The 26,179-nt window shown below is 27.6% G+C and overlaps 1 protein-coding gene across 6 annotated transcripts in view; it reads left to right on the forward strand.

Moving 5' to 3' along the window:
• The window catches only part of LOC107443179 (Ceramide phosphoethanolamine synthase), a 79,579-nt gene extending 57,712 nt beyond the window's left edge, over positions 1-21,867 (forward strand). For 5 of the 6 annotated variants that reach the window (XM_016056966.4, XM_016056967.4, XM_016056963.4 and 2 more), the window contains 6 exons: positions 4,730-5,023; positions 8,589-8,871; positions 11,161-11,432; positions 12,557-12,679; positions 16,629-16,709; positions 19,976-21,867. In XM_016056966.4, coding sequence (XP_015912452.1) covers positions 4,754-5,023; positions 8,589-8,871; positions 11,161-11,432; positions 12,557-12,679; positions 16,629-16,709; positions 19,976-20,005 — 1,059 coding nt within the window. In that variant the 5' untranslated portion in view covers positions 4,730-4,753 and the 3' untranslated portion in view covers positions 20,006-21,867. Of the gene's footprint in view, positions 1-1,816; positions 2,077-4,729; positions 5,024-8,588; positions 8,872-11,160; positions 11,433-12,556; positions 12,680-16,628; positions 16,710-19,975 lie in introns of those variants that run through there. The other variant, XM_016056964.4, reaches the window with a different exon arrangement.
• The last annotated feature ends 4,312 nt before the right edge of the window (positions 21,868-26,179 follow it).

Raw genomic sequence — 26,179 nt, forward strand, 5'->3', positions numbered from 1 at the left:
CAGGCGTGCAACCAGAAGAGGGGGGGGGGGGGCTTGGAGGACAAATGATTGNATTTAATTAATACTTACTTACTTTAATTACATTAATTAATTTAATTAAATACTTTTCTTAATTTAATGACAACTAACCCCCTTCACTCGCATTTCTTTATCATTTTGAAAAAAAGATAAGACAGAAAGACTAGAAAGATGAGAAAAAAGATTGCAAGACAGAAAAATATTGCTCGGTCTTAACCGGGTCTTGCTCGTTAAAAGCGACTGCTTCTGTTCCATAGACTTAACATTGATCCAATCAAAAATTCTCGTTTCCCTCGGTAAATCCGAGTTCTCGTTAAATCCGAGCTCGTTATAAACGAGTTCGACTGTATTATGTAACATTAAATATGCACATAATTGCAATTATAATAAATGTGTGTTGTATTGTTATAATATAGAATACTTCAAATTGTTCCTATTTTAAAATTTCATCAGCATGAATGAACTCTGGGATTGAACTGTTTTTTAACAGCCCTAGACAATCCCTTAATCACGGTCCTTTACATTTATTATTAAAAGCTATTGTAAAGTGTGCAAAACAGGAATGAGAGTAAAACAAAATCGCTCTTGCTATAACTTTTAATCTAATGATTAGTTTTTCATACATTCATAATAATAGCGTTACAGTGAGGGGGAAAAAAGATGCAACCTCCTGAATAGCTTGACTTTTGTACCAATGACTGGATTTTCATGCTCTAAGTGCCAATCTTAATTACGAAATCAGACATAAAAACCTTTTTTTGTTTTGTTTCTGAATTAATATCTTTCGTTCGACGGATTTGAATTTTTAATCATTAAAATAGGAAGGATTAGTTTAGTCAGGATAGCGGTCAAAGGTTTGGGCCCCTTAATGTTAATTTCACTTTTTGCGTATTTAGTCATTTCTCGGGAAGTTCTGAAGTGAATCAAAATTTTTTTGTACGAATCAAAAGAATCAATTGAATTTGTACGAAATTGAATCAAAAGAATCAATTGAATTTGTACGAAATTGATTCAAAAGAATCAATTGAATTTGTACGAAATAGAATCAATTGAATTTGTACGAAATTGAATCAATTGAATTTGTACGAAATGAAGTGAATCAAAATTTTTTTGTTCGTTTATTCAAAAATAATTCAACGTGAAAAAGTTTTATAACAAGTATTTATTATTTTATATGATAATGATCGAAAAAAATTGAATTGTAAGGTATACAAATTTTTACACCATTTAAAACTGTGTAAAGTAAAATGGAAAAAAAAAAAAAAAAAAAAAATGGCCGAATTGTTTCAGAGAAGTGATCATTTTAAAATACGACTTTTCGCCTAATTTTCATGTCACATTAATACTTAATTTAAAAGGTCACAGTTTATTACCCGCTAAGAAAACTTATTACCTGTGATTTATAGAGGTATGGATTTTTTTTCTACCAAAAAAAGAAGTTGTAAAAAGATGCGATGAAGAGTAAATTTTATTATTTTAAAGTCTTGATTAATACTACAACACGATAGGATATTACTTTACATATTTAATTTATTGGCGCCCTTTAAATTGTTGCCTTTTTATTACCTGAAATGAGAAAACAATAAAACTTGTTTTAAGGTCTTTGAGGATGTTTTACAAATTTTTGCAAACTAATCAGTTACTGATACAATCGATTGTTTTTAACAAAATCTTATCGGAATAACAGTATTACTAACCTTGAACTTTTTTATTATTTTCCATTTTGTTTAGTAACGTGATATTCATTGTTTACAATTTAAAAAACATTAATACCTTTGATGAGTTGTGTGTAATTGTTGATTATAATAAATTCATAAATAGAGCTAGTACGTAATTGTTGAACTGTTTAATAAAATCAATTAATTATTTTTTTGTAGATCTAAGGAATGTAAATCTATCGTCTAAAATCCTGAAATATTGGTGTTAGTAGTGGTACTCTGGTAATAAAAAAAATAATAAGTGGTGGCTTATGTATCAATGAAGATATTTCGCTGGATTTTATTAAAACTTTTGCCCACTCTCTCTCAGCATTTTTACGAAAGTTATAAATACTCTGAGGTAAAGAATATTAAATTTTCGGCGAGTGAAACGATTATGTTAATTATTTTTTCCATTCTGTTATTTCACTTTCTTTTTTATTGATGCTACTTATTTCGCATACTGTTTGTCTGCTGTTGTTTCTTGCGCTGTTTAATTTAATTTTTTTAAAGCCATTTTTTTAAGCGACGAATTTCAGAATTTTTTTTCAATACGCGTATTGAAATATTTTATTTTTCATCCTGTTATTACACATGCTGTTTTTTTTTTGTTTTTTTTTGCTATTATTTTTTATATACTGTTTCTTTATTTCCATTTTTCTTTAAATAATTTTTTAAAATTACAAATTATTTCAGAAATATATGAAAATTTTAACATTTATTCGCATACTTTTTTTGACAGTAAAATATTTTGACATTTTTACCATAATATTAATTCTTATTATCAAAATGTGGTAAAAAAATTGACGTTTTTACCACATTTTTACCATAATATTCATAATAATTATACCATAATATTTATCACCATAATATTATTAATATATGGAAAGTTTTTGACAAATTTTTTATTTGTATTATTTTTTTTTACTGCATTTTAAATTTTTATTTATTTATTGATGTTTTCATCGAAAAATAAAGGAGAGTTTCTTCATTGACAGGATTTTTAAAATATTTCTTTTTTTCTTTTTATAGATTTAGTAAAAAGAAAACCATTCCCCCCCCCCACTCCAAAAAAAAAATTTTAATTGTTAATCTTTAAATTGCTGAATCGATTTTTATTTCTTGAGAACCATTCAAATAATTTGCTTAATTTTTTTTGTTCTACCGTGATTTTAGTTATTATTAAATTAATTTAGAAAAAATTAAATATTGTTTTTTGTAGGAAATATTATTAGGTCGACAAATTTTAAAGATAATCTTGAAAAATTTGCAATAATTCAATTGCAAAAGGTAAAAAAAAAAAAAATACTAACAACATAATTGCAACTAATTGTTGATGATCTTTGTATTATGTCCTATATGTAATCCCCTATTATGTACTACGAAAAATACGAAGAAAAAAGGTGAACATTTTAATGTTTTGATGACCGAATATTCACGTACTGGGGCACAATCTTAACCTTAAATATGTTAATTAATTTGTGCTGGCGATATTTTAAGATACGATATCAGACACAAAACCTATTTTCTCTGAATGAATATACCCCCCACGGATTTAGTACGGAGTCATTCATTGAATGAACCCTCAAAGTATTAATCAAATAATATAGTGCCAATATTTTTTTTTTTTTTTTTTTAATTTTTTGCTATAACTAAAAAATTTTATTTTTTCTGGTTCCTTAATAATTAAGTTGAAATATTNAATTTATTTTTATTAAATAATTTATTTCTCAAGAATTGTTTGACTAATTTCCTTCAAATTTCGGATTATAGCATTTAAGTAACATGGATTAAATTGGTGTAAAAACTAGTATATCTTATAATTCAGACTGTTTTTGACCATTAGTTAATTTTGTAATAAGAAATAATAATTATTAAAAAATTATTTCTATTCAAAACACTTTTTTTAAATACTTTTTCTTAACATGCAATTTTTTTTTACATTACCTTTAGATAAACAAGTTCTGTGTCCGAAATTTTTTGATTCACTTCATTAGTGCCGAAAATATGGCGAAGTACGCAAAAAGGGAAATTTAACTTTCGATTAAACTTTTGATCTCTCTTCTGCCTAAACTATTTTGACCACTTCTCTCATTGACCCTCAAAACACGATGTCTCCTCTCCCCTTATTTTGAGGACTATAAAGTCTAAAAATATTAAAAATTATCGGGCTAGCAAAAGCGTGAATAAAAGTAAAAATACTAAGAAAATAACGGGCTAGCTAAAGCATGAATAAAATAAACTATACACCTAAATAGATGAATTAAAAAAATAAAAGCAAGCGATAAAAATTAGAAGCAGGAGATGACCTGATCAACAGAGAGTTGATATTTTGGTGAGTAGTTTTTTCGAACAAGACTGTTATTTTAAACTAAATTTACATGTTTAGTTATGAATTTGTTTTAAATTATAACAAATAAATTGTGATATATTTGTAAATCTGAACTTATATTTATATAAATTATTGTTTACTCATATCTCTATTAGACATTTCTTAAGGAAAAATGAAAAAAGAATTATTTGCAACATTTGGGATCCCCCTACGCTTAGGGCTGATAAATCAGACAACTCCCTTCAAACCTTTAAGATCGAAATTAATTAAGTGAAGCATTTTTTTTTCTTCTGCTCTCTATATACTTGTAAATTCGTGTAGTAAGTGGTAAGTATGGATCAGAAGGTGAATTAACTTATCAATAAACACGAATTCACATAATAAACAAACTTAACAAGTTTTATTAAATATAACAGAGCTGTAAAAATATGGCAAGAAAAAGAACGATAATTGTTTTTCTTTATAAAAAGCAAGCGCGTGGCTAGATAATGATTGCACGCGACAACTGGTAAACGGTTTCAGCGCAGTGTAAGTATTTAACGATAGGTGGCGGTCGCCACATACTTTTTTTTAATTTTCTGTTTTTCGAGGAATCTGAAAATCTATACAAAACTTGTGATTTGATCCAAGATAACAAATGTGAACTTATGAAACATAATTTTTTTTAAATATTTTATTGCAGACTAAACGATTTGGCAAAACCAGAATGGCTTCCCTTTACGAAAACAAGGCGACTGTGATCGTTATAGGTGCTCTTCTTCTCTATTTCCTATGGATGGACATAGCTCTCTTTTATCTTGTAAATACACGCACTATATCTCACCATGTCCTGAGTGAGACCACCCCTGCTGTCCCCACAACTCCTGCCACTGTTCCAGAACTCTTCTCTCCTTTTGCGGGACTCTCCGTTAAACTCATGATGATGGACCCTGTCAATAATTACATTCATACTCCAGCAGCTCATATTTTCAACGAAGTAAGATTTTTTTAGAGGTTATAATGATTTCCTCCTTTTTCGGGGAGCCGAATTTATGACGTCATACATGAATGCCACTCTTCAGTCCTAGGGACGGAAATCAGTTTTGAGAAAAATTAGATTTTTAAATTCTATCGATCAAATGAAATTTTCTTTTTTTTTTCTCATTAAAAATAAATTTTTTGTTGATAAAAAAAAATGAAACATTAATTCAAACATTGTTATTTTATTCCAAGTAGGTACTTGCACTTCCATACTCAGACACGTGACCTGTTAAAAGATTCGAAATAAATACTAAGGAATTTTATAAAAGGAAAACGCTTTAATTACGATATTTAAAATAATTTTGGAAGCGTAACGAAATTCGAATATCAACATATCTAAATCAAAATACACAACTATGATAGAGTTGAGTTGTGGGCTGCTGATACTTCAACATGACCCATGACGTCAGCGCCGGCTAATCTTTATAAGCAAAATGACGTATTAAAGTTGAGCTAAGTTTCTCTACTTAAGTTAGAATGTTAATAAAACACAGATTTTTAAGTTAATTAAATACAGGCAACTTCCATGCATAATAAGTTTGTTTATGTTCCTCACGGCTTCGTGTCTGTGTAGATATAGTGTGAAAGTATTGAAATCTTTGCGAAAGAATCTTTGTGAAAAAATTCAGAATGTGTCACTTAACGGCTTGACTTACTCGAAATAGAGTGGAAAGAACAGTCGCTAACGTAAACAAATGCCGCGTTTCATCAACATGTCATAATCGAGATACCCACACTACGACACTTGCTGGTGTCCCAACGAAATGAAACGTGATGTCACAAGGCAATGAAAGAATGGTGTCAGGACTTGAATTAATCTTCCTTTTGTCAGCCTCACTAAATCTTATTCTTAAAAGTCTTGACAAATGGGATTGATTGAACTTCATCTGCTTGTGTGAACAAAATTTGTATGATTGCTAAATATAAATCTGCTCCCCCCTAACCTATCGACATGCTGGTAAAAGTTACGTTAAGATTATCAAGGAAAAAAAGGTGATAGAACAAAAAATAAATAATGATGAATTGAATAATAAAGATATGAATGGTTTCAGGAAACAGTGAGTCGTTCGGTAATAGGTGTAAGAAGATATACAAGGTTAGCTGTTATTTTTGTTTTGTTTTCTGAAGAAGAAAAAACAGAAAATAAAGAGAAAAAAAAACGAAATGATTGATTTAATATGTAAGTTATTATCAAGGAAATATAAATTTTAGTGACAGTGAGCTATAAATTTCTTATAGTTCGGTAAACAACGCTAGACGGTATTATTTGGTCAAAAATTATGTTAAGTCTTTTAGAGTGGCACTCGTTCACTAGACGCTTAAGGTTGTTTTTCGAAAGGCGTCATGCTAAATCTCTCTTTTTTTTTGCGAATAATATATGCTATTTTCATAAATGCTGGGAGTTTGCAACAGTTACTCATGACTTTTAGGACAAGTTGGCGCTATCTACTCTTATTCTGTTAATGGCACAAAACTTCAACATGGAGAAAAGCTACAGTTATGTAGAAATGTAAAGCGTTCGTGGGACAATTTTTTAATATTTTTAAAAAAATGCTTCAATGCAGTGGTCGGAAGTTGCGCGCGCTACAAGTTGTCGCTACTTTTTCCCTAGTTAGTAATGCAGTGCTCTACTTTTTAAAAGAAGTAGTATAGAGAGTAGTGTGATTAAAAAAAAACAGTAGTTTGTAGCGATTTCTTGGAACTACTTTTACCGTTAGTAAAATAAAGAAAAGTTCGAGAGCAAAAAATTCTTCGAATCTGATTGGTGCAAATCCTTCTCCTGCCCGTCAACGTACACAATGAGAATGCCTCTGTGAACAAACGCTAATGAGATCTAGGTCTGATGCTCGGAAAAATTAGTGTGAAATCGGTCAAATTGTTCTTGAGAAATCGAATTTTAAATATCTGGCTTTCTTAAAATTCGATTTTGCAGGAAGCCTTAAGTATTTTTCTATGTCTGATTTCTTAAAATATCGTCTACATTAATTTATTAGCATATTTGCGGTCTGCCCCTTAATAGAATGTGAAGATCCGGTCTTTAGATCAAAAGTTATTCCCGTTTTTTGCACTTTTCTTTATTTCTTGAAGGATATAAGAAAGCATTGAAATCACAAATGTTTGATAATTTCCTAGCATTTCTTAAATCACTGATTAGAAAAAGCATAAGAGTTTGAAAGTTTAAAGACCGAATTCGTGAAAAGTGCTTTAGAATGAAAAAACTTTTTCATGTGCATGAATTAAAAATTCCTAAAATCTCCTCATATTTAACCTGGTCATTTTTTTAAAATTCAAAATCACTTTGAATATTGCTAAAAATGTAGTTCTCCAGTTAAGTTTGTCTTCTAAAAGTAGCGAAGTAGTGACTTCATTTCGAAAGTAGTTTGTAATCGCTGCATTTAAAAATAAATAGTTGGTAACTGCAATTGTAATACTTAATTGCAAAGAAAGGGTAGTTTTTCCGACCACTGCTCCAATGCCATATTATCTGTGTTCATAAAAATTTGCAAAAATTGAGGCAGTAATTTTATTACTTTTCGTGTAGGTAGTAAAATGTCGCCCCATTGACAATTTTTGAAAAAAGTTTAATAACTTAAATTTTTTTTTGTTTAAGTTACTAGTCCGTTTTAAAGCCAAGATAATTCCAACAACTATTAATATCAAACTATTAATATTTAAACTATTTGTATCATCCAGGCACGATGATATAAATAGTTTAAAATCATCGTTTTGCTTCAAGTGTGTGACACTTAAACTGCTGTTTTTTTTTTTTTAAATAAATATTTTCCTTTCCGACCGAGCTTTGAATAACCAAAATCTTTTATTGTTATTCGTATTATTAGCAACTCTGTTTGAAGTCTCAGATTTATATTTTATTTTATCATTTGTTCACACATAAGTTACTGTTTCGTTGCATCTTAAAGCTTTTATTAATGTTTTAAATGACATTTTATTGAAATGTTAATAATGAGTTCTATTATTAAAAAAAAAAGAAATTTAAATGCAATGAAAAAGCCCCTGCGACTGAGCGTTAGCAAGAATTACGTATTCAGAATCACATGTAACTAATATTTAAACTAGCCATTACGAATAATAGATAATTTCTGACTTAGGATGCACTTTCTCATGCGAATGTATACTCATGCAAAGGAAAGGAACATAATTTTGATGGACACAAAATCTCTTAGAGGAGCATTAAACACTTTTACAAAATTGCAAATATTTCATAATTTCTCAAATTAAATATTTGCTGTCGAGAAGGGCATTAAAAGTTGAATTTATAAATGAACGAACTCGAAAAAAAAAATGTTTTAGAATAAAATACTGCCTTCTGTAAACAGGAATAATATTTCTTAATAATTCTTCATGTTTAATAGAAGCCAATTTCTTATTCAAAAGCATTTTGAACATAGTGTGTAGTTGCTATATTTTGAAAGTAATTTGAAGTCCCTACATTTAAAAAAAAATTAGTTTTAGTTAACTCTATTTGTGAGAAAGTAGTTACAAAAATGATGTCATTTCAGGTGACTCAGTTCAGTTCCATATTCTACTTCATAACGCCTAACATGGTGAGCTTCATTGGACTCCTATTTGCAATTGGTGCAGGCAAGTGCATGTGCATGGATGCCCGCATCTATCATTGTGTAGCTATTTTCCTCTTCCAAATGCGTAGTTGGTTTGATGCATTAGATGGCATCGTGGCACGAAGTCGACTGGGCATGGTGCAACACGTCTCACTCAGAAACACCAGCGGATATGTTGTCGATGGTGTGGCTGATGCTCTTGGATTCACAGCATTCTTAATAGGTTTGATAGTTTTTCTTCTTTTGCACCCCAGTTTTATGGATTGTTAACTTTGCTGTTCTAATTAAGGTGCATATTTATTTTAAAGCTTGAACTAACAAGTATTTTACTCAAAATATTATGTGTTGTGATCATAATGCGGAGGAGTTTGGGTAGGAGGGTGAACCTTGCACCCTCAAGGGTTTTTGGATGAAGTTAAATTTTTTTTAAATATAAATTAAAAATTTTTTACACATTTTTAATTTTTTTTCTTTTAGTGGGTTAAGTCTCCAATGGCTACCGTTGTTTTATAGTTTTTTTTTTTAATTTATCATTTATTAACGTTATGAATTTGAAACAGGGGGGGAACGAGCCAAATCTAAATCAATGTAGTTTCTTGATCATTTTCCGTTGGTTGTCGCAACGAATCTCCAAAGTTTTTGAAATCCTTATATTTTTAATTTGACAAGATTATGATACGATAATTTCGAATTTTAGTAATTACTTTTAAAGCTCTTTATTTGCGTTCATTTATCTGTATGACTTTTCGATCATGTTTTATGAGATTATTATCGAATTTTCGCTTTTTTCTTAAAATCCCGATATTTTTATCATTAATCAATCTGGAGTTTCGAATTGTGCACTTTTGATGTGCTTTATTTGTGTCAATGTTATTTTACTATTTTCTTACTACTCTCTTTCACAATTTCTGTATAGTTTCTCGAAGTACGCACATCTAAGTTTTATTTTATAACCGTCGTTGAACAACCGACCCACTTTTGGGCTTACGACTACCAATGTTCAACCCCGTAGCCTTGTCATTTTGAACCTAATCCTGAAGTCAAGGAAACTCCTGGATCTGTACCCCAAAGGCAGATATGTTATGGGAACATGGAGAACTTTGACGTGCATCAGTCACTATTTACTCTGAATAATTTAGGCGAACGCCGTTGACGGAAAATTTGTCACAATCGCTGGAAATTCTTTACTACGTATTACTAAAATGAAGGGGGGAAAAATAAATAAAATTCAGCCTCTTCAATCAAAAGTTTGTCTTTCTCAAATTTCCCTGAAAAAAAAATCGTTTTTTTTACGCTTTAAACTTCTAATGCAAATGCGATTTAAAATTACATTCACAAGATTTAAAATCACGCATCGCGATTCGAATTTTCACTATTTTAAGTCAAATATCGCGTGATTTAAGAACTATTACCATGATTCGTATTCACGCTATTTTAAAATGAAACAGGGAGATCGTATTCACTTGATTCTAAAATCAAACATCGACAATCGTGGTAACGCGATTTTGAAATCAAATATCGAGATTCACGAAATTTTAAAATGAAATGTCGAGATTTGAATTCACTTGATTTAAAAATCACACATTGAGATTCATATTCGCACAATTTAAATAACTAACTAAAAATCTTGCATCAATATTTCAATTAAAACATTCTGTGGATAAATGCTTCCAACATACACTTTTTTCTTGCTCACATTTCAGGTATTTTCTCAATTATTTAAAAAGTGTTTGTGTGCATGACATTCTTGGATCTCTATTTTTAGTTCTTTTAGTTTTTTTTACCAAACTCATCCCTGTGGTATGAATCAATACAGAGTTCTATAAAAACTAAACATTTATTTAAAGAAATGTGTGATTTTCCAAAAATTTCGCCAATATGAGATAGGAACAAAAGAGTTTGAATTAGTTAAAAGAGTTAATCAGTGCCTGCAGAAAGTTTTTTTTTTTAAATTTTGTGGTCGTGGAAAGTTTGGTTGTAGTTATGTCCGGTCATAATGTTAAAACCTAAATATTATATCTCATGTGTTAAAATTAATTAATAAATAGAATATTATATTTTAGTATGGTAGATTATAAAATTATGCCATAACAATCCACTGAGCTCTTCATTTAACTTGTTTAGAACTCTATTGTTCTTATTCTTCAATGGCTTGAGAATCCAGTGTGGCTTTCTCAAGAACAGATTTTTCCATCTGATATCCCCTTGTTTTCCTGTTCTTAATTTTAATATCTTGTTCAAGGTATTTAATAGGTCATAATTTTTGGCCTTCCTGTAGTTACACCCTGTGATTTGACCATAAAAACTTCTTTGACATTTCTATTTTCTCCCAATCTGAGGAGGTACTCAGTACATTTTAATGTGTGTATTTTAATGAATTTCACAACATCTGGTTCTTTATAGCTCTTATACAGTTCTGAATTCATTCTGTTGGACTTAATCATTCTTTTGAACTTTAATTGTTTGAGTGTTCTTTTTTGTTGAAAGTTTAAAAGCATGTTTTTATTTGTAGGATGCTTCCAATATTTACGTACTGTTGTACCAAAGCACAAGTACTACTTACCACTTTGTACAAATGAGTCCTATAAAGACTGTAAAGATGGCAGCTCAACTACTGGAGGTCCCCCCACCAACATAGTCTCAACGACTGCAGCTCAGAGAAGAGTCTTGTATGTTGTTGTATGTTTTGGAGTTCAGATGGCCATTGGTGCTTTCTTCTGGGACCATTACATAAATGCCTATCACAATTTACTTGAGTCAAATGCTCCTTCACAATCACAAACAGTAAGTTTTAACATAATTTCGTAGTTATGGTGTTTTGTGCTACTTTAAAAATAAAAAAAACAGTAAATTGTAGCAATTCCTGACAACTTTTAACATTAGTTTAGTAAGGAAGCACTGCTCCAACGCAACTAATTTTTCGAATTGGATGGGTTCAAATCTTCGCATGTCCGTCAGTGGAGGCAATGAAAATGAACCCGTGACTGCAGCTGAACGTTAACGGGAATTATGTATCTAGAATCATATCTAACTAATATTTCAACTATAGTCAGTTTGAAAAATCGATAATTAATCACATGGGTCACACTTCCACTTGTGAATGTGCACTCGGGAAACATTGATGTTATTTAAAAGGAAGGAAACGTATGTTAGATGTACTTAATTTGTTAGAGGAATTAAAAGAGCATTAAACAAGTTAAAAATTGCAAATATTTGATAATTTCGCATTTCTTAAATTAAATATTCGCTGTCGAAAGAAACGTTAGATTTGAATGTTTAATGAACAAATTCGAAAAAAATGTTTTAGAATAAGAAATTGTCTCATGTAAACATGAATATATGTTTGTGAAAAAGAAAATTTCTTCATGTTTAATATAAGCCAATTTTTTTATTCAAAACCATTTTAAACATAATGTGTAAATTAAATTCTCCAGCAAAGTTCGGTTCCTTAAAGTAGTACATTTCAAAAGTATAGTTTGTAGTCACTACATTTTAAAAAAAGTATATGTTGTTAACTACATTTGTAACAAAGTAGTTGTAAACTACAAGAATAATGTAGTTTTTCCGACTATTGTCTATGAATGTGCAAATAATGCTGGATAGATGAGTGTTAAATAGGAAAAAAGTAGCTATCATATCATACAAGAAATAATGCACTATTCTTGTTTCCATAGCAGCATACGGCCTCAGACTTTGTGGCGGGGGGATTTCTTACCGTAGACAAACTATAAATTTTGACTTACTGTAAACAAATTTAAGCAAGGATTTTAATCTTTTGCAAAGCAGTCTATAATTCCCACCTAAATTTTAAGAGTAGATAATTGTTTATAGAAAATGATTATTTATGTTATTTTTGAACCATGAAAATTCAATCTATACTTTAATAAAAATGTCTTTTTTATTTACAGGATGCTCAAAATGAAGTTTTGAAATCATCTATAACGTGGATAATTATGTGGTTTTGGAGGTTATCTAATGCTCATAATTTTATCCAGTTCCTTTTATTTTCAATATATATAAATAAGTTATGGGTGAGTATTGCATAGTAGAATTATCCAATTTCCTCACATGCATGAGAGTGTTATGGATTATTTAAGAAACAATTTTTGTGTTCTTGTTTATCATAAAGTAAAAATTATTATTATTTTTTTTTAAATTTAAAATATGCAAGTTTATACTTGTAGTTATTTTATACTTATTATCTTTTAAAATATCTACTATAAATGAAAAATATGGATGTTTGACTAAATGTAAACAATAACAAGCTACCTAAAACCGGAAGAAATTTAGGAAACTTCTGGTGTATCCCTCCAATTATGTTAAGCTTTTACGAGGCGCTGTGGGAACGGGCTTAATATTCTGGGAAGTTTTGTTAATGTGAATCGTGTTTAAATTTGTGAGTCATTTCACCATTTGAATGAGTTTCCTGTAATTTATGAATTATAACGGGTTGTGACCCTAAAATAAATTTCAGAAAATTAATATAATAACATATATAAAGTGTATAAGGTTTGCATCTTGCAGAGCATAGCATGCATGAAGTCTTCCAAATTCTGATGTTGTTTGTTTCGTTGAAATTTAAATTAAAAAAACGTGTTATATTGTAAACACTACAAGTATAATATTATTTGATGGAACCCTTTTCCAAGTTAAAGGGTAAAAATCAATCCAAAGTAGTGACCCGGAAGTCTTACAACGAATTTTAGTCCGTAGCGCCATATGTGCTTAGTTTACATGGTCAACCATCCATAAGTAGAGCGTGAAAATTTTTTTTATTTAAATAAAAAAGAAATCTTTATATTTTCTTCTCGCAATCTTTTTTAATTTTATTTATAGCTAGAGTAACTTTTATTATTGCTTAATATTATTATTTTGTTAAAATAATTTTGGTGTTAAAATAATTTGGATTAAATTTACTTTCTTATCTAAAACTTAAACATTTTATTGCAAACCAGAAATTGTTCATTTTGTCTAATGGCATACATCAATAGCCACTTATAATTTTAGATTTAGACCAAGAGTTTTATTAAGTTTTTTTTTCTAAAAAAATTATTCTTTTATAAAGTACAATATTTACATATTCTTTTTTTCATATAACTTCTAAAATATGACTTATTTTACGTATTTGTTTACTTTATAAAGTTGTTTATTGAAAATGTTATATGTTATGTTTGTTTGCACATCAACAGCGATGTTAGCTACAGCGAGTAATCTGTCCCAGAAAACGTATCTTTTTTTTAATAAAAATATTTATTTAAGTAAAATTGCTTAATATGTGTTTTTGTAAAGTTTCTAAACTTTATTGCACTCATCATTATATTTTGTTTCTGCAGAGTGTTAAAGTTCCAATAACATAATGTTTATTTATATGCATATTTCTATGGATTTTAGCTTTGGTTACAGAATTGTAGAAAGCTTTTCTAAAATGTAAATAAGTGTTATTTTCCCAATTTTTACAATTCTCAATGGCTATTAATTCTTAGTCTTGTATTTTTTTTTCAATATTTGACTGACCCCTTATTTTTAATAACATTTATATTTAGAAAATATCTTTATTTTTTTACATTCTAAAGAATCATTTTATTTGTTCAGTTCCCGATTTTAGGGAAGTCGTAATATTTTAAGTACTCCTATAAATTCTGATTATTTGTCTCCCTCTAACTAAATGTATTTAATAGTAATTTTTTTGTTTGGAACTAAATTTCTTAAATGAAATAGCAATTAAATGTATAATTTTGCATTTTAAATAGAAAATACTTAAATGGAAATAATATTTATTAGTTTTAAAATAATTTCCAATTAATATTAACATAGAAAAATTATGTTTGTCTCTGTAGGAAAAAAAAATTGAAATATAATAATAAATAACTCTGAAGAATAAAAAATGCTAAACTGAATTGTAATTAAAAGTCTCTGAATAATATTGATTCAAACTTTCATCTTAGAATCAGTTTTGCATGACATCAAAATATTTTTTTGCTATCCCATTGTCTGCATTATGCAATACTGTCATAAGCTTTAGAAACTATTAAATAAACAAAACTCTTAAAAAAATAAATAAATTAATAAATAATTAAAAAAGTTAATATGTTTGAAACATTATTTTTATTACATGAAGCAAATAAGTTTTTTTTAAAATTTAAATTATAAACAAAACATTGAGTTTTAAAATAACTAAGGTATTACTTTCAAACATATTTCAAAATTGTAAAAAGAAAATAATTTTTGTAAAAATATTCGATATATGTTTTACTGTAAAACATACAATACTAATTAGAAATATTGGTTAATGTCAAGGAAAATGCTACAAACTAAATATATTTGTTATTAAATAAAAAATTTTTAATTTTAATTTAATTAGATATTAACCATTTATTGCATTATTTATTCAATAATATCAAATTGTAATTAGCATTAAAAATTTACAATTTCATTTTGTATTGAATGTTGTAAATTTGTTTGTACTGCATTAGTTTGTCATATTATTTATTAGGATTAGGTTTTTCAACTTCATTTCACACAGTTGTTTTTGAAGTAAACTGTTTTTAGTTATAAATTGCCCCTTACTAACTTTTTTTACAAATTTTTTTTAAAAATTTTAAAACAAATTTGATGATATAATTTTTGCTAACTCTTTGAATGAATGTGGATTTACAAACCATTTTTCAAATTAAAATAATTTTGAAATTTGCTATTTTTTTAATAAAATTAATAAATATTGCTTAATCTTTTTTTAAAAAAGATGAATGAAAAATTAAAGATTCTTAGTTTTATACACACAGAATTTTTTTTTTTTTTTTTTTTTTTTTTTTTTTTTTTTTTTTTTTTTTTNTTTTTTTTTTTTTTTTTTTTTTTTTTTTTTTACTATTTCCTCATCTTGTCACTTTTGCCACTTAGTTATTTTTCCCTAAAATAAACTTTTTTTGCTTTTATCTTAACCCCTTTAACTATCAACTCTAAACTAAATTTGCAGCACGATCTGTATACTTTCCTGCACTGAGAACTATTTTTTCTTTGCCTGTAATTCAAATGCGATAATGTGGTTAGCAGGGGAGACATTTTTGTATAAACCAGTTTGCATTTTTGCACTGAAAACTGGTTTATTTTTATTTTGCATGTAATTCACTCTTAATTCTGTGCTTACCAGGTAAATTTTTGCAGAAATTTACTCTAGTCTTAAAACAAGTTTAAAAGATTATCAAGGTTATGGATACCTTGTAAAAGCATTCATAACATCATTTAAAAGCTCAATAAAAGAATATTATCATGAATCAATTTAGAAGAAATGACTGATTGTTAAGATATGCAGATCTCAGAACCCCAGCAGATCACTAAAGTCAAGCATCACTGGCTGCAATCAGTGTGTGGGTGGGTCACCACTTGGATAGGGTCCGAGGGTGTGCGGCATTGATCCTCGTTAAATTGTACTACTGTAAAGTTCTCGACTTCACGTACAGGTCATCGGGCTACCAAAGCACGGGTGCCATGATCCCCTCTGCAGAGGATCAAAATTGTTATGGCACGTCTTTGGACCATCTTCAGAGATGTTTCCCAGACCATCGCCAATAGCCCATTGTGCAGCTCTATTGTGACGTAAATGAACTATAACAATTTAGAAAATTAAGAACAGTCATCTTTGGACTGTATAGAAACATCAAGAAGTTGCATACAAATATTTTGAACCCAGTAAAATCTGTCTTATTTAAAGACTTGGTAGAGTAAAATGAATGCTTTTTTTTAAAAATTTTTAAAGCCAAGCATAACATATCTTTCAATTTAGTATTCTTAAATTTTTACTGAAGTTATTTTTTTCTTAGATCTTCAATTGAGTTTATAATTGTCTGTTGGGCAATTCCACCATTTAGAAATATTATATTTTTAGACTTTGAAAAGCTTTTAACTCATTTCAAAAAATTTCGTCAATAAGTTTTGTATATTGCTTTTTACATTGTACTAAAAAATTGTCTTTTTTTCTTTTAGGAATTTCTGACGTGGATACAATATGTTGGATTTGCACACATCTTAACATTAGCTTTTTTCACAGAACTACATCTATCAACTGTAAGTCACTAGTTACATATGTAATATAGTAGTAGTCTCTGCTTAATGGGATAACTTTGAGACATAATGATTTTGATTACGATAAAAGAAACACAAAATTAAATCAATTTACTAATTTAGGACACATTTACTGATTTTAAAAATAAATTTAAAAGTTAAATTCGCATTATATTTATGACTGTAATTTTTCTTTAACATATGAAAATTAAACATGGTTTTAAAAAAAATAATCAATTGTTGATTCTCTACGCTGTTTCCTCAGATGCTCATTTTATTTTATAAATGTAATGCTTTTTAAAGTTATCAGCATATTTATCAAGAGCTTTAAGGCAGAATTCCGCTTTTTAACGAATTTAATAAAGAGATAAATTCAACCTTTTCAAGGAAACTTGCTTTTTCCTAAATTCTTAGAAAAGAATTATTTGACAAGCCTTTTCTTATGTTTGTAAACTCTTTAGTTATTTTTAGAAAATTTGTTAATTTTATTATTTCATACAGTTATGAAAATCACTTTTGGACTGCATAAGGTTTCCGTCAGTGATTATTCATGCATTGTATGTTACATTGCATGTTTAACATTATCTTGCACATTTTTTATTAATGTTCTTCAAAGGTAATTTAAATGAATTTTTTTATAAGAAAAAGAGAAGTAAAAGCCTTGAACAGCAAAATGTTTTAGCCGAAAATGTTATTTTTTAAAAAAAAAAAACTATTTTTGTTTGTTAGATGTAAAATAATATTATGTATTATTGGTTCAATTTAAATTGGATTGGTATTAAAATAAAAATATTTAGCGAAAAGTTGATTTTCTGATTGTTTTTGACAAATGAATTTAGCATTCTCCATTAGTTGTTGAGAGAAAATGAAGATTTAGCTTTAAAGATTGGTTTAAATTATTTGTGTCTTTGTCTTACAAAATAATATTTTTTGAATATATAAACTTACTCTGTCTTAGCTTATATTTCATAAATATAATGCAGTGTAAAATATATTTGTATATTGTGAATCATTCTTAGCATTTTATGTTAAAATAAATTTCATTTTTGAAAGATTTGATGCAGAATTTACATTTTAAGTGTTTTTACTCTGCCTAAAATTGTATAGAATTTTTTTATTTATTTTGTACTGCTTTCATGCTGTAGAAGTGCAGTTTTTGTGTCAGATCATATAGAAAAAGCTGGAATTAATACTTCGTGTGTTAATAAGTTTAAAGGATGGATGGTGACACATTGACTGTCTATACTTCAGGATTTTTGGTGTGTTTTGAAGCCTTGTGCCTCACAACCTGATCATTGAGTTTTTAAACTCTCTTGAGTGGTATTTCTTTTATACGTGTATTTGTTACCTGATTTATTATTTGTGTTTAAAAAAGGAATCAATATAAGAATCGTCATTTGAAGACCTGTCATTTCAAGATGTAAGAATTGTAATTTGAAAAAAAGAATCTTCATATAACACTTCTTACCCTGTCAACACTGTACCAACTTTAAAATTTTAAACCGAAATGATAATTTGTAAAATGAACTTAATCTCGCTGCTCGAACAATATGCTAACACTAACGTATGATGGTGCAAGGCTTGCAACAAAAACAAACTGAAATAAACAAGTAAAAAGAGGCTTGGAGAGGAATCAAAACTGCCAAAAAAGCGAGTTCTTTCTAAATCTAGCAACCATGTCACCTTTTTTAATAACGCATCTCTCAATAACTAAAACAAATGTTCACTTCAAACTCAGCAGAATTGCTTAATATAATTAATACCTTATGAAATACAGCTGATTTGAGCTCAAAAATCATGTAATTTATATCTTTTCATTAAAAACAAAATTATTTGTTTGAAACTATCATGTCGCAGAGTAAGCAGCTGTATACTTTCAAAGCAAAAAAAGAGCAGGCCAGGAGCTCCAGATTGTTGTTTACATTTATATTGAAAACACCATCCATATTAATATTTAATGTGAAATGTAAGAACTTTATTTATATAAATAGGACATTTTCATGGATTTCTATCCAGAACAATTTATTATCTATTAATTGTAATATTATTCAACAATAATACATTTTTTAGGTCACTAATGTCAAACATCAGATTAGAATTAATTTATTTTTTATAAAACAATGTGTATTGAAAGTCTAAAAATACCTAATAGATTTTTGCTTCCTTAAAAGTCACACTATTTATAATTTGGTGTTATCAAAAAAATTAATATTAATTTGATGTTGATATTAAGATTATTTTATTTTAATAATTATAATGTAAATAACACACGAAATTGTCTGTAGAAAGAAAAAAAAATTGAAATTTCTGGTTAAAAGTTATTTATTTCCTTACAATATCATTTAGAAGTTAATGTTAAGACTTTATTTAATTTCATTTGCATTCATGTTAACAAATAGAACATACTTATTTTTATGTTAAGTTTATTTATATTGGTGTATTGATTGATAGATATTCACTGAAATATATATTATGACTAAACTAATTTCTTTATTGAACAGAACAAATTTTATTGATAGTATTGTATTAGAAATTATCTTTCATAAGTAAGTAGGTAGGAATTCGTCAAAATTAGTGAAGTTTTGATTAGCTTAATGAAATATACATCAATTTAATTTATTCATATACTCTAACTAAATCCATTTCTTCTCTGATTCGACTAACTTTAGTGATGTCAGCATATTAAAGATTATCTGCTAAAACTAAAGTGATAAGAATGAATTAAAATTAGTCATTAGTGTAATTCTGATTTGTTTAATGTATTATGCTTGAATTTAATTCATTAATCTGTACCAATGGAGCTCTTTTTTTTTATCATTATAGAACTAGCTTTATTGATTTCACTATAATAAAAATTATCTGTTAAAACTCAACTGAAAGGAATTCATTAAAATTAGTCGGTAGTATAACTCTGATTTGTTGATCTATTTTGCTTGAATTTAATTCATTCATATGCACCCATTATACTCTTTTTTTTATAATATAAAACTAGCTTTAATGATGTCACTACATTAAAAAATCATATATTAAAACTCTATAAGAATTCATTACAATTAATCATCAGTATAATTTTGATTTGCTTAATCTATCCATCAGGAACTTAAATCATTAAATTCTTTTCTGTAGAACTAGCTTTATTGATTATTAAACTAGCTATATTTAAAATTATTTACTAAAACTAAATTGATAAGAATGCATTAAAATTATTCATCTGTATAGTTCTGATTTGTTTAATGAATTTTGCTCTAAGCTTTTTTCTGTTTTTTCAGGTGCGAAATTACATTTTGGGTTTCTCATGATTGCTGTGAAAATTCAATGTCCGTCCCACTGCTGAACATCTTCCATTTACTGTTAAAAAAAGCAAAACATAATTGATGTACTATTCTTTTTTCAAATAAAAGTTTTTTTTAAAAAAAAAAGAAGAGAGAGACAATGACGTTTAGTCGAAGCTTTGGTATCTTTCACGTAATTTAAATTTTTTTAGAGATATTTGTCATCGTGATAAATTGCATTGTTGTAAATATGGAGCAATTATTTTCTGTTATAGTTTATTGTTGAATCTTTATTTTGTTCTTTTTTTTTTTAAATCTGTTTACTAGTAGTTTACTATTATCATGTTGTGCATATCACTAGTTTTTAATGAATTCTCTTATTTCATGTTAGATTGGCAGCTTGCAAATTTTTTCAAAAAGAGAAATGCCTAGCACTTTCTTTAAAAAAAAGTTTTTTAATTCTCTTTGTTAATTTTTTACTGTTCCTATTAGAGTGATAAATTTGTTTAAAATAAATATTTAGTTGAAACAATCACTACTGATTTTGATCAAAAAATATTTTCTTTTAAAGGAAACTAATAATTTTCAAATCTATTTTATTAATCAACGTGTATATTTAATATACCACATAGAAAAGGTAGTTATATTGTAATATTTTTTAAGCAATAGTTGTTTGTTTAGCAATTAATAGTGTAACTTGTTTTAATTAGAAACGTTTTTCAATGAATGTTTTTTAATATTAACAATAGATTTGTAAATGAGTATTTTTTAGTTGTTGTGCTTAGAATTTTAAGTTCAATAACTTTTAATTGAGTCAAACCCTGATTATTCAAAAAATTGATTGTTCAAGGTTGATTATGCTTTTTATTTTTGATTTTTAAAATTATTGAATTTAAATAATTATTATAATAAAATTGTACAGTAATATTCTCTAATATCACTTTAGTTGAGTTACGACTATAGTCATTCAAGTCATATTAAAATAACAAAAAAATAGTGTTATTTGATTTAAAAATAGTACTTAATTTATATTAATAGATATTATAAATGATAATAGCAATAGCATAATAGCAATTTGTATTTGCCTGATTTGTGAACCTCACATCATATTTCATTTTCAATCTATTCACAAATCTCTTGCCTCAATTTGTAAGCAAGGGATTTAAAAATCGCACGTTTATCAGTTACTATTGCTGATTATCAAGATTGATAATGTTGCTATTTTTAAACAGATCTTTAAACAAAAGAATAGAAAGCAATCTTTTTTTCAACTTTTGTTTTTTAATGCAAAGCAGAATAGTCAGGGATCTACTGTTATAACAAAGATTTGAAATGGATAATTTTCAAACTTAGTTTATTCATTAATAAATAAGTGTACTATCTACTATTTTTTATAAGTATTACTAATTATAATACTAATTAATTTTAGTAATACTAATGTAAGTAATACTAATTAATTTTCACATGTTTACATTTTTTCTTATTTTAATAAAAAGAATATTGTTTTGCTGCACAAATTTCTTAAGTTTAAAATTCTTTTTGCTAAGGTATTTTCAGTAACTGACATTTACAAGACACTCACTGTGACTGTAACCTTTTTTGAAAAATATAAATTTTATGCATTATACAATATGTGCCACATCAATATGTAAATAAACTAAAATTGTTAATTTGTGCAATAATTTTTTCTGCAATTTTTCTTGCAAAGAAAGGTATTTTCTTACAAAGTATGACTTTGTTCTTAATCCTTTGTTATTTTATGAAAATCATAAAAAGAAGCCTTTTTAAAGACTTCTTTTATGACATTAGCGAAAGTTTAATTTTGTTAATGTCAATTATGAATTTTGCTTATTTTGTGTATTTTTATATTAAATTATTGTCTTCCACAATTCAGTGTGCTTATTCTTTTTTAATAATTTTCATAATGCAACTGCTCAAATAAAAAAACAAAATTAAAAAAAATCAAAATACTGTGAATAATTTTAGATCTACTGATTAGATCTTCACATATAGTACTGAGATTTTCACATTCTGATTAGATCTTCACATACTAGGACTCAATGGTTTAAATGGGTGGTACCAATGGCAATAAACACATCTATTTTTCCAGGGATTTGGATACTTGACCTTCAAAATAAGGGGGGCGGGAGATAGCTACAATGAGAGAAATATGCTTAGAGGAGTAATTTTTATCTCCTCTATCCTAATATCTCCTCTCAGGAAATATGATCCAAATTGTTTGGTTAGGTGCAGGGTCATGCTTAGGGGTTGCAAACTGGAATCACTGCCCTAGGGCTCCCAAACATGCTAGATTGATTAATAGTTATATTGCTATAAATTTTTTTAAACCTGGGATATTTTTACTGCTCCTTGGTTTCATAGGAGTTATTTCTAAATATGTCTAGTTTTTATTTCAGTTAATGTTCCTTTATATAGGAAGTGCAATTTTTAAAACTTTTTGTCTACTTTCAAATTTTATCTCTTAGAAATTAATTACATTCCATTATTGACTATTTGAAAGTGTGTGTGGAGGGCAATCCCTAAGAACTGATGTGGAGAAATTTAAAAAAAAATAAATAAAAAACAGGGTTGGCATTATTTTTTTAAAAAATCATAGATTTATCTAAAAATATTATTTATATAGCACTGCATTATCTAATGTTACATTATCTAATTACATTTAAGGCTGTGATAATAAACCATTAAAATAAAATTTTATTGATAATAAATATTTTATTCGTAGAATTAAGGAATAAATTATTAAATTCAGAAACGAAATATTATATTTTATTTTTTGTTCCAGTGCTCAAATGCTTCTTAGATTTTATAATTTTTCATGATTCATTTCATATCATTTTCATATTTTAATGTGCTTATTGTAGTATGTCAAATAATTTGCTGTTTTATTATCAATGAATAGATTCAAATTATACCCATTTAATTTTATGCACATTTATTCCATTACAAGTCATTTTAAATGTAGCAAATAGGTTGTTAGGATATCTACTTGTAAATAAAGACCTGTTCTGCCAACAATAGCTTATTTTTAAAAAATTTTTTGTTCTAAATTAATTTACTTTTCATTTGACAAGATGGTTCTAGGCTTTGGCAATTCATTAATGTTTTTAATTTAATAACAAAAAGTAATAACTGACTTCATTTATTCAGTAATTTGTTTGCAATAATTAAATAATGCTATTAACCTTTTTATTATTTGTGGTTATAGGAATTTTAGTTGCAGCATTATGTTAAATAATATTAAGTACTATTTATAAATTTTGTCAGAGTTTTACACTTTAAGTTTAGAAAGTTTAGACCCTTTAGTGTTAATTTTACTTTTAGCATATTTTGCTATATAACAAAAACTTCTTAAGCAAATTAAAATACTTTTGCTCAAAATTATAAAATTTGTTCTTGCAAAGATAGTTCCAAGAAAAAAAATTTAAATGAAAGGTGAATAAATTCTTACACTATTTTAAAGAAATTAAGCTTATGTGGCAAAGTACAAAATTTGAACGAAATCGGTCAAATAATTTTGGAGAAATAAAATTTAAAAACAAAAGTCGCGTGTTTAAAATTTCATTTAAAGAAAAGAGAAAATTCAGAAATCGAAAACTTCTGAGAAATTCGAATTTGTGAAGAAAAAAAAGCATGTCTAATCAGGGAAAGTACGTTTTGGTGTATGATTTCATAACTTATCGTGTGTACTTTTTAATTAGCATATTTGAGGTCACCTCTTTAAATCATAAACATTGAACATTACCATCTGAAAATCCGATCAAAACTTATTCAGGTTTTTTTCCCGCACTGCAAACTACCACTCATTGGTTTTTAAACCTTTGTTTAAACCAACCACACAACCTTTGTTTTTTCATTTTTTTTCAAGAAACATGCATAATAAACTCTTGCACGAATATTATCTTTTTGTTAAAGGAAAGATATGTATTTTATGACACAATTTTTATAGCGCAACATAATTTTAATTAGCATCTCAGCCATCTAGAATGATTTTGATAAAAAAAAAAAAAATTCCTTCTAAATTTTAAAAGAATATTTTTTGGACTTTTTTAATGTTTTAAAAGTGAGATGAATACAAATACTAAAAAAATTATAAGTTTTTTTTTATTTTTATCAAAACCAGATTTATAGAAAATAAGTTTTTAAATTTTATAAAAAACTGATCAATTTTCGTTGACGAAAACCATTAGTCATCCTCAGTTCTTTCAAAAAATAAAAGCTGAATGCCCTACTCGTCTTCTTCCTCGTTGGCGTGTTCGCGAATACTGTATGTGCATCACTGTATCGGTCAAGTAGTGGCGCTTAGTAACGCAGGAGTTCGATTTCAGCAAACAATTTCAACTAAATTCCTAAAAACGATATCACTTTTCAAAAAGTTTTCTCGTGTTAAATTACCTCCTAGCTAAAGAGAGATTTCACGAGCATTGTTAAATTTTTAATTATTATTAATAATCTGAAATATTTAAGATTACAACATCATTTATATATGAGTATACAGTAAATTAATAAGGTCAAGTCGTTGCGGTAGAAACTTATTGATTTACTCATATTTGTACGCCTGAGTTGCAATTCGCTCAACTGAAACGTTACCGAAGTAGCACATATCTCCAATACGATATCGTAAAAACTCAGCTTCGTACATTGTACAATATCGTAGCGAAATACTGTACAATATAAAAATTGGACCCCTTTTATAACGTATTTTCAATATCGCAAGAAGATATTGTAAGAGACGTTGCGGAATGTCGATCGATATCTCTCAGCATTTACAAATGTTATACAATGCCGACCGACATCGTCAACACGATATTTAAAAAACGAATGCTGTGGAATGCCGACAATCGCCAAAATTATGTTATTTTTGAAAATATTCATGCCTGTTTGTAACCTGGGAAAAGTTGATAACAAAACCGTGCTAGCTTGTTTAAAACTAAATGACCAAAATTTGTAGAATTTTAAAGTTTGTATAGCTTAGTTTTTCTTTTTCATTGTTTTTCTATAAGCTATCTACTTTACAGCAGGTAAGTCATGCGTATATGTTATTACATTTAATAAGTTTTTGTGTATATTTTACTATTACTCTAGAAAATAAGCTAAAAATTAAAATAGTTCTGTTACGTGTTTTTTTCTCTTTTTCAGGGTACAAACAGACATGTATAATGTGTAGTAATTGTAATCTTTTTAGTGATTTGAGCAATAATTTTTATAGCATCTACATTTTACCTTGTAGATTAAAATTACAATATGTTTTATTTAGAATGATACACTTTTTTTAAAAAATCTTTAGTATTGTATAATCTGCATTTAACTAAAATAGTGTTTTCGTGGAAGGAGGGATTGAAAACATAGAAATCTGCTTAATTTGCCGGAAGAAACAGGATTAGAAACGTGCTTCATTAAGCAATTAAAAAAGGTTTTATCCCTCCTTCCTCACTAGTAATTCAAAACATTTCAATGTTGTTATTTTTTATTTTGATTCCAATATTATATAAGGCTCGTGCATATACTTTTTTTGAAACTTTACCTTTAAAAAGAGCTCTTATAGTAACTGCAGCAATGTTATTATGAATTGTTCATTCTTTTAAAAAAATACTTTGATTTCCGAGTATTATTCTTGCTTCGGGATTTAAGTAAGTTGAGGATCTTAACGCTGCTTGCTCGTCTCTGGTGAAATGTTGGTCTGTGAAAATGTCTCTTGACATCTTGTTGTTATATGTCAACGCCATTTTATCTTCAATGATCTGCTTCAGAACAAAACCCATAGTTTTGTCAAATAATTCATCGGGAATCTTTTCTAGCATCTCCAGAGGCTGTCCATCGAATCACCAAGAGTAGATGTAATGTTTACTCTGTCAATTTCTGGAAAACTCCTGATCGTTTTGAGCTTTCTTTTAATTTTTGATTTATTGTTTAATTTTGCAAATTTTTTTTTCATTTTAAATTTTTGCTCAATAAGTTCCATTTCTGTTTCAATTGTTTGGTGCTCCTCAGACTATTGTATTGATAAATTTTGATTTGGCTGCATTAATGCAATATTAGAAAGCACTCCTTTTTTGTGGATATAATCGTGTGAGCTGATGACGAGATTATTTTTTATTTCTTCTTTATTTTGATTTACGGCTTTATATATATATATATATATGGCAATTTTTGGTATTTATCAAAATACCTAGAAGATTATTT

This window comes from Parasteatoda tepidariorum, chromosome 8, assembly GCF_043381705.1.
Source record: "Parasteatoda tepidariorum isolate YZ-2023 chromosome 8, CAS_Ptep_4.0, whole genome shotgun sequence".
NCBI lineage: Eukaryota > Metazoa > Arthropoda > Arachnida > Araneae > Theridiidae > Parasteatoda > Parasteatoda tepidariorum.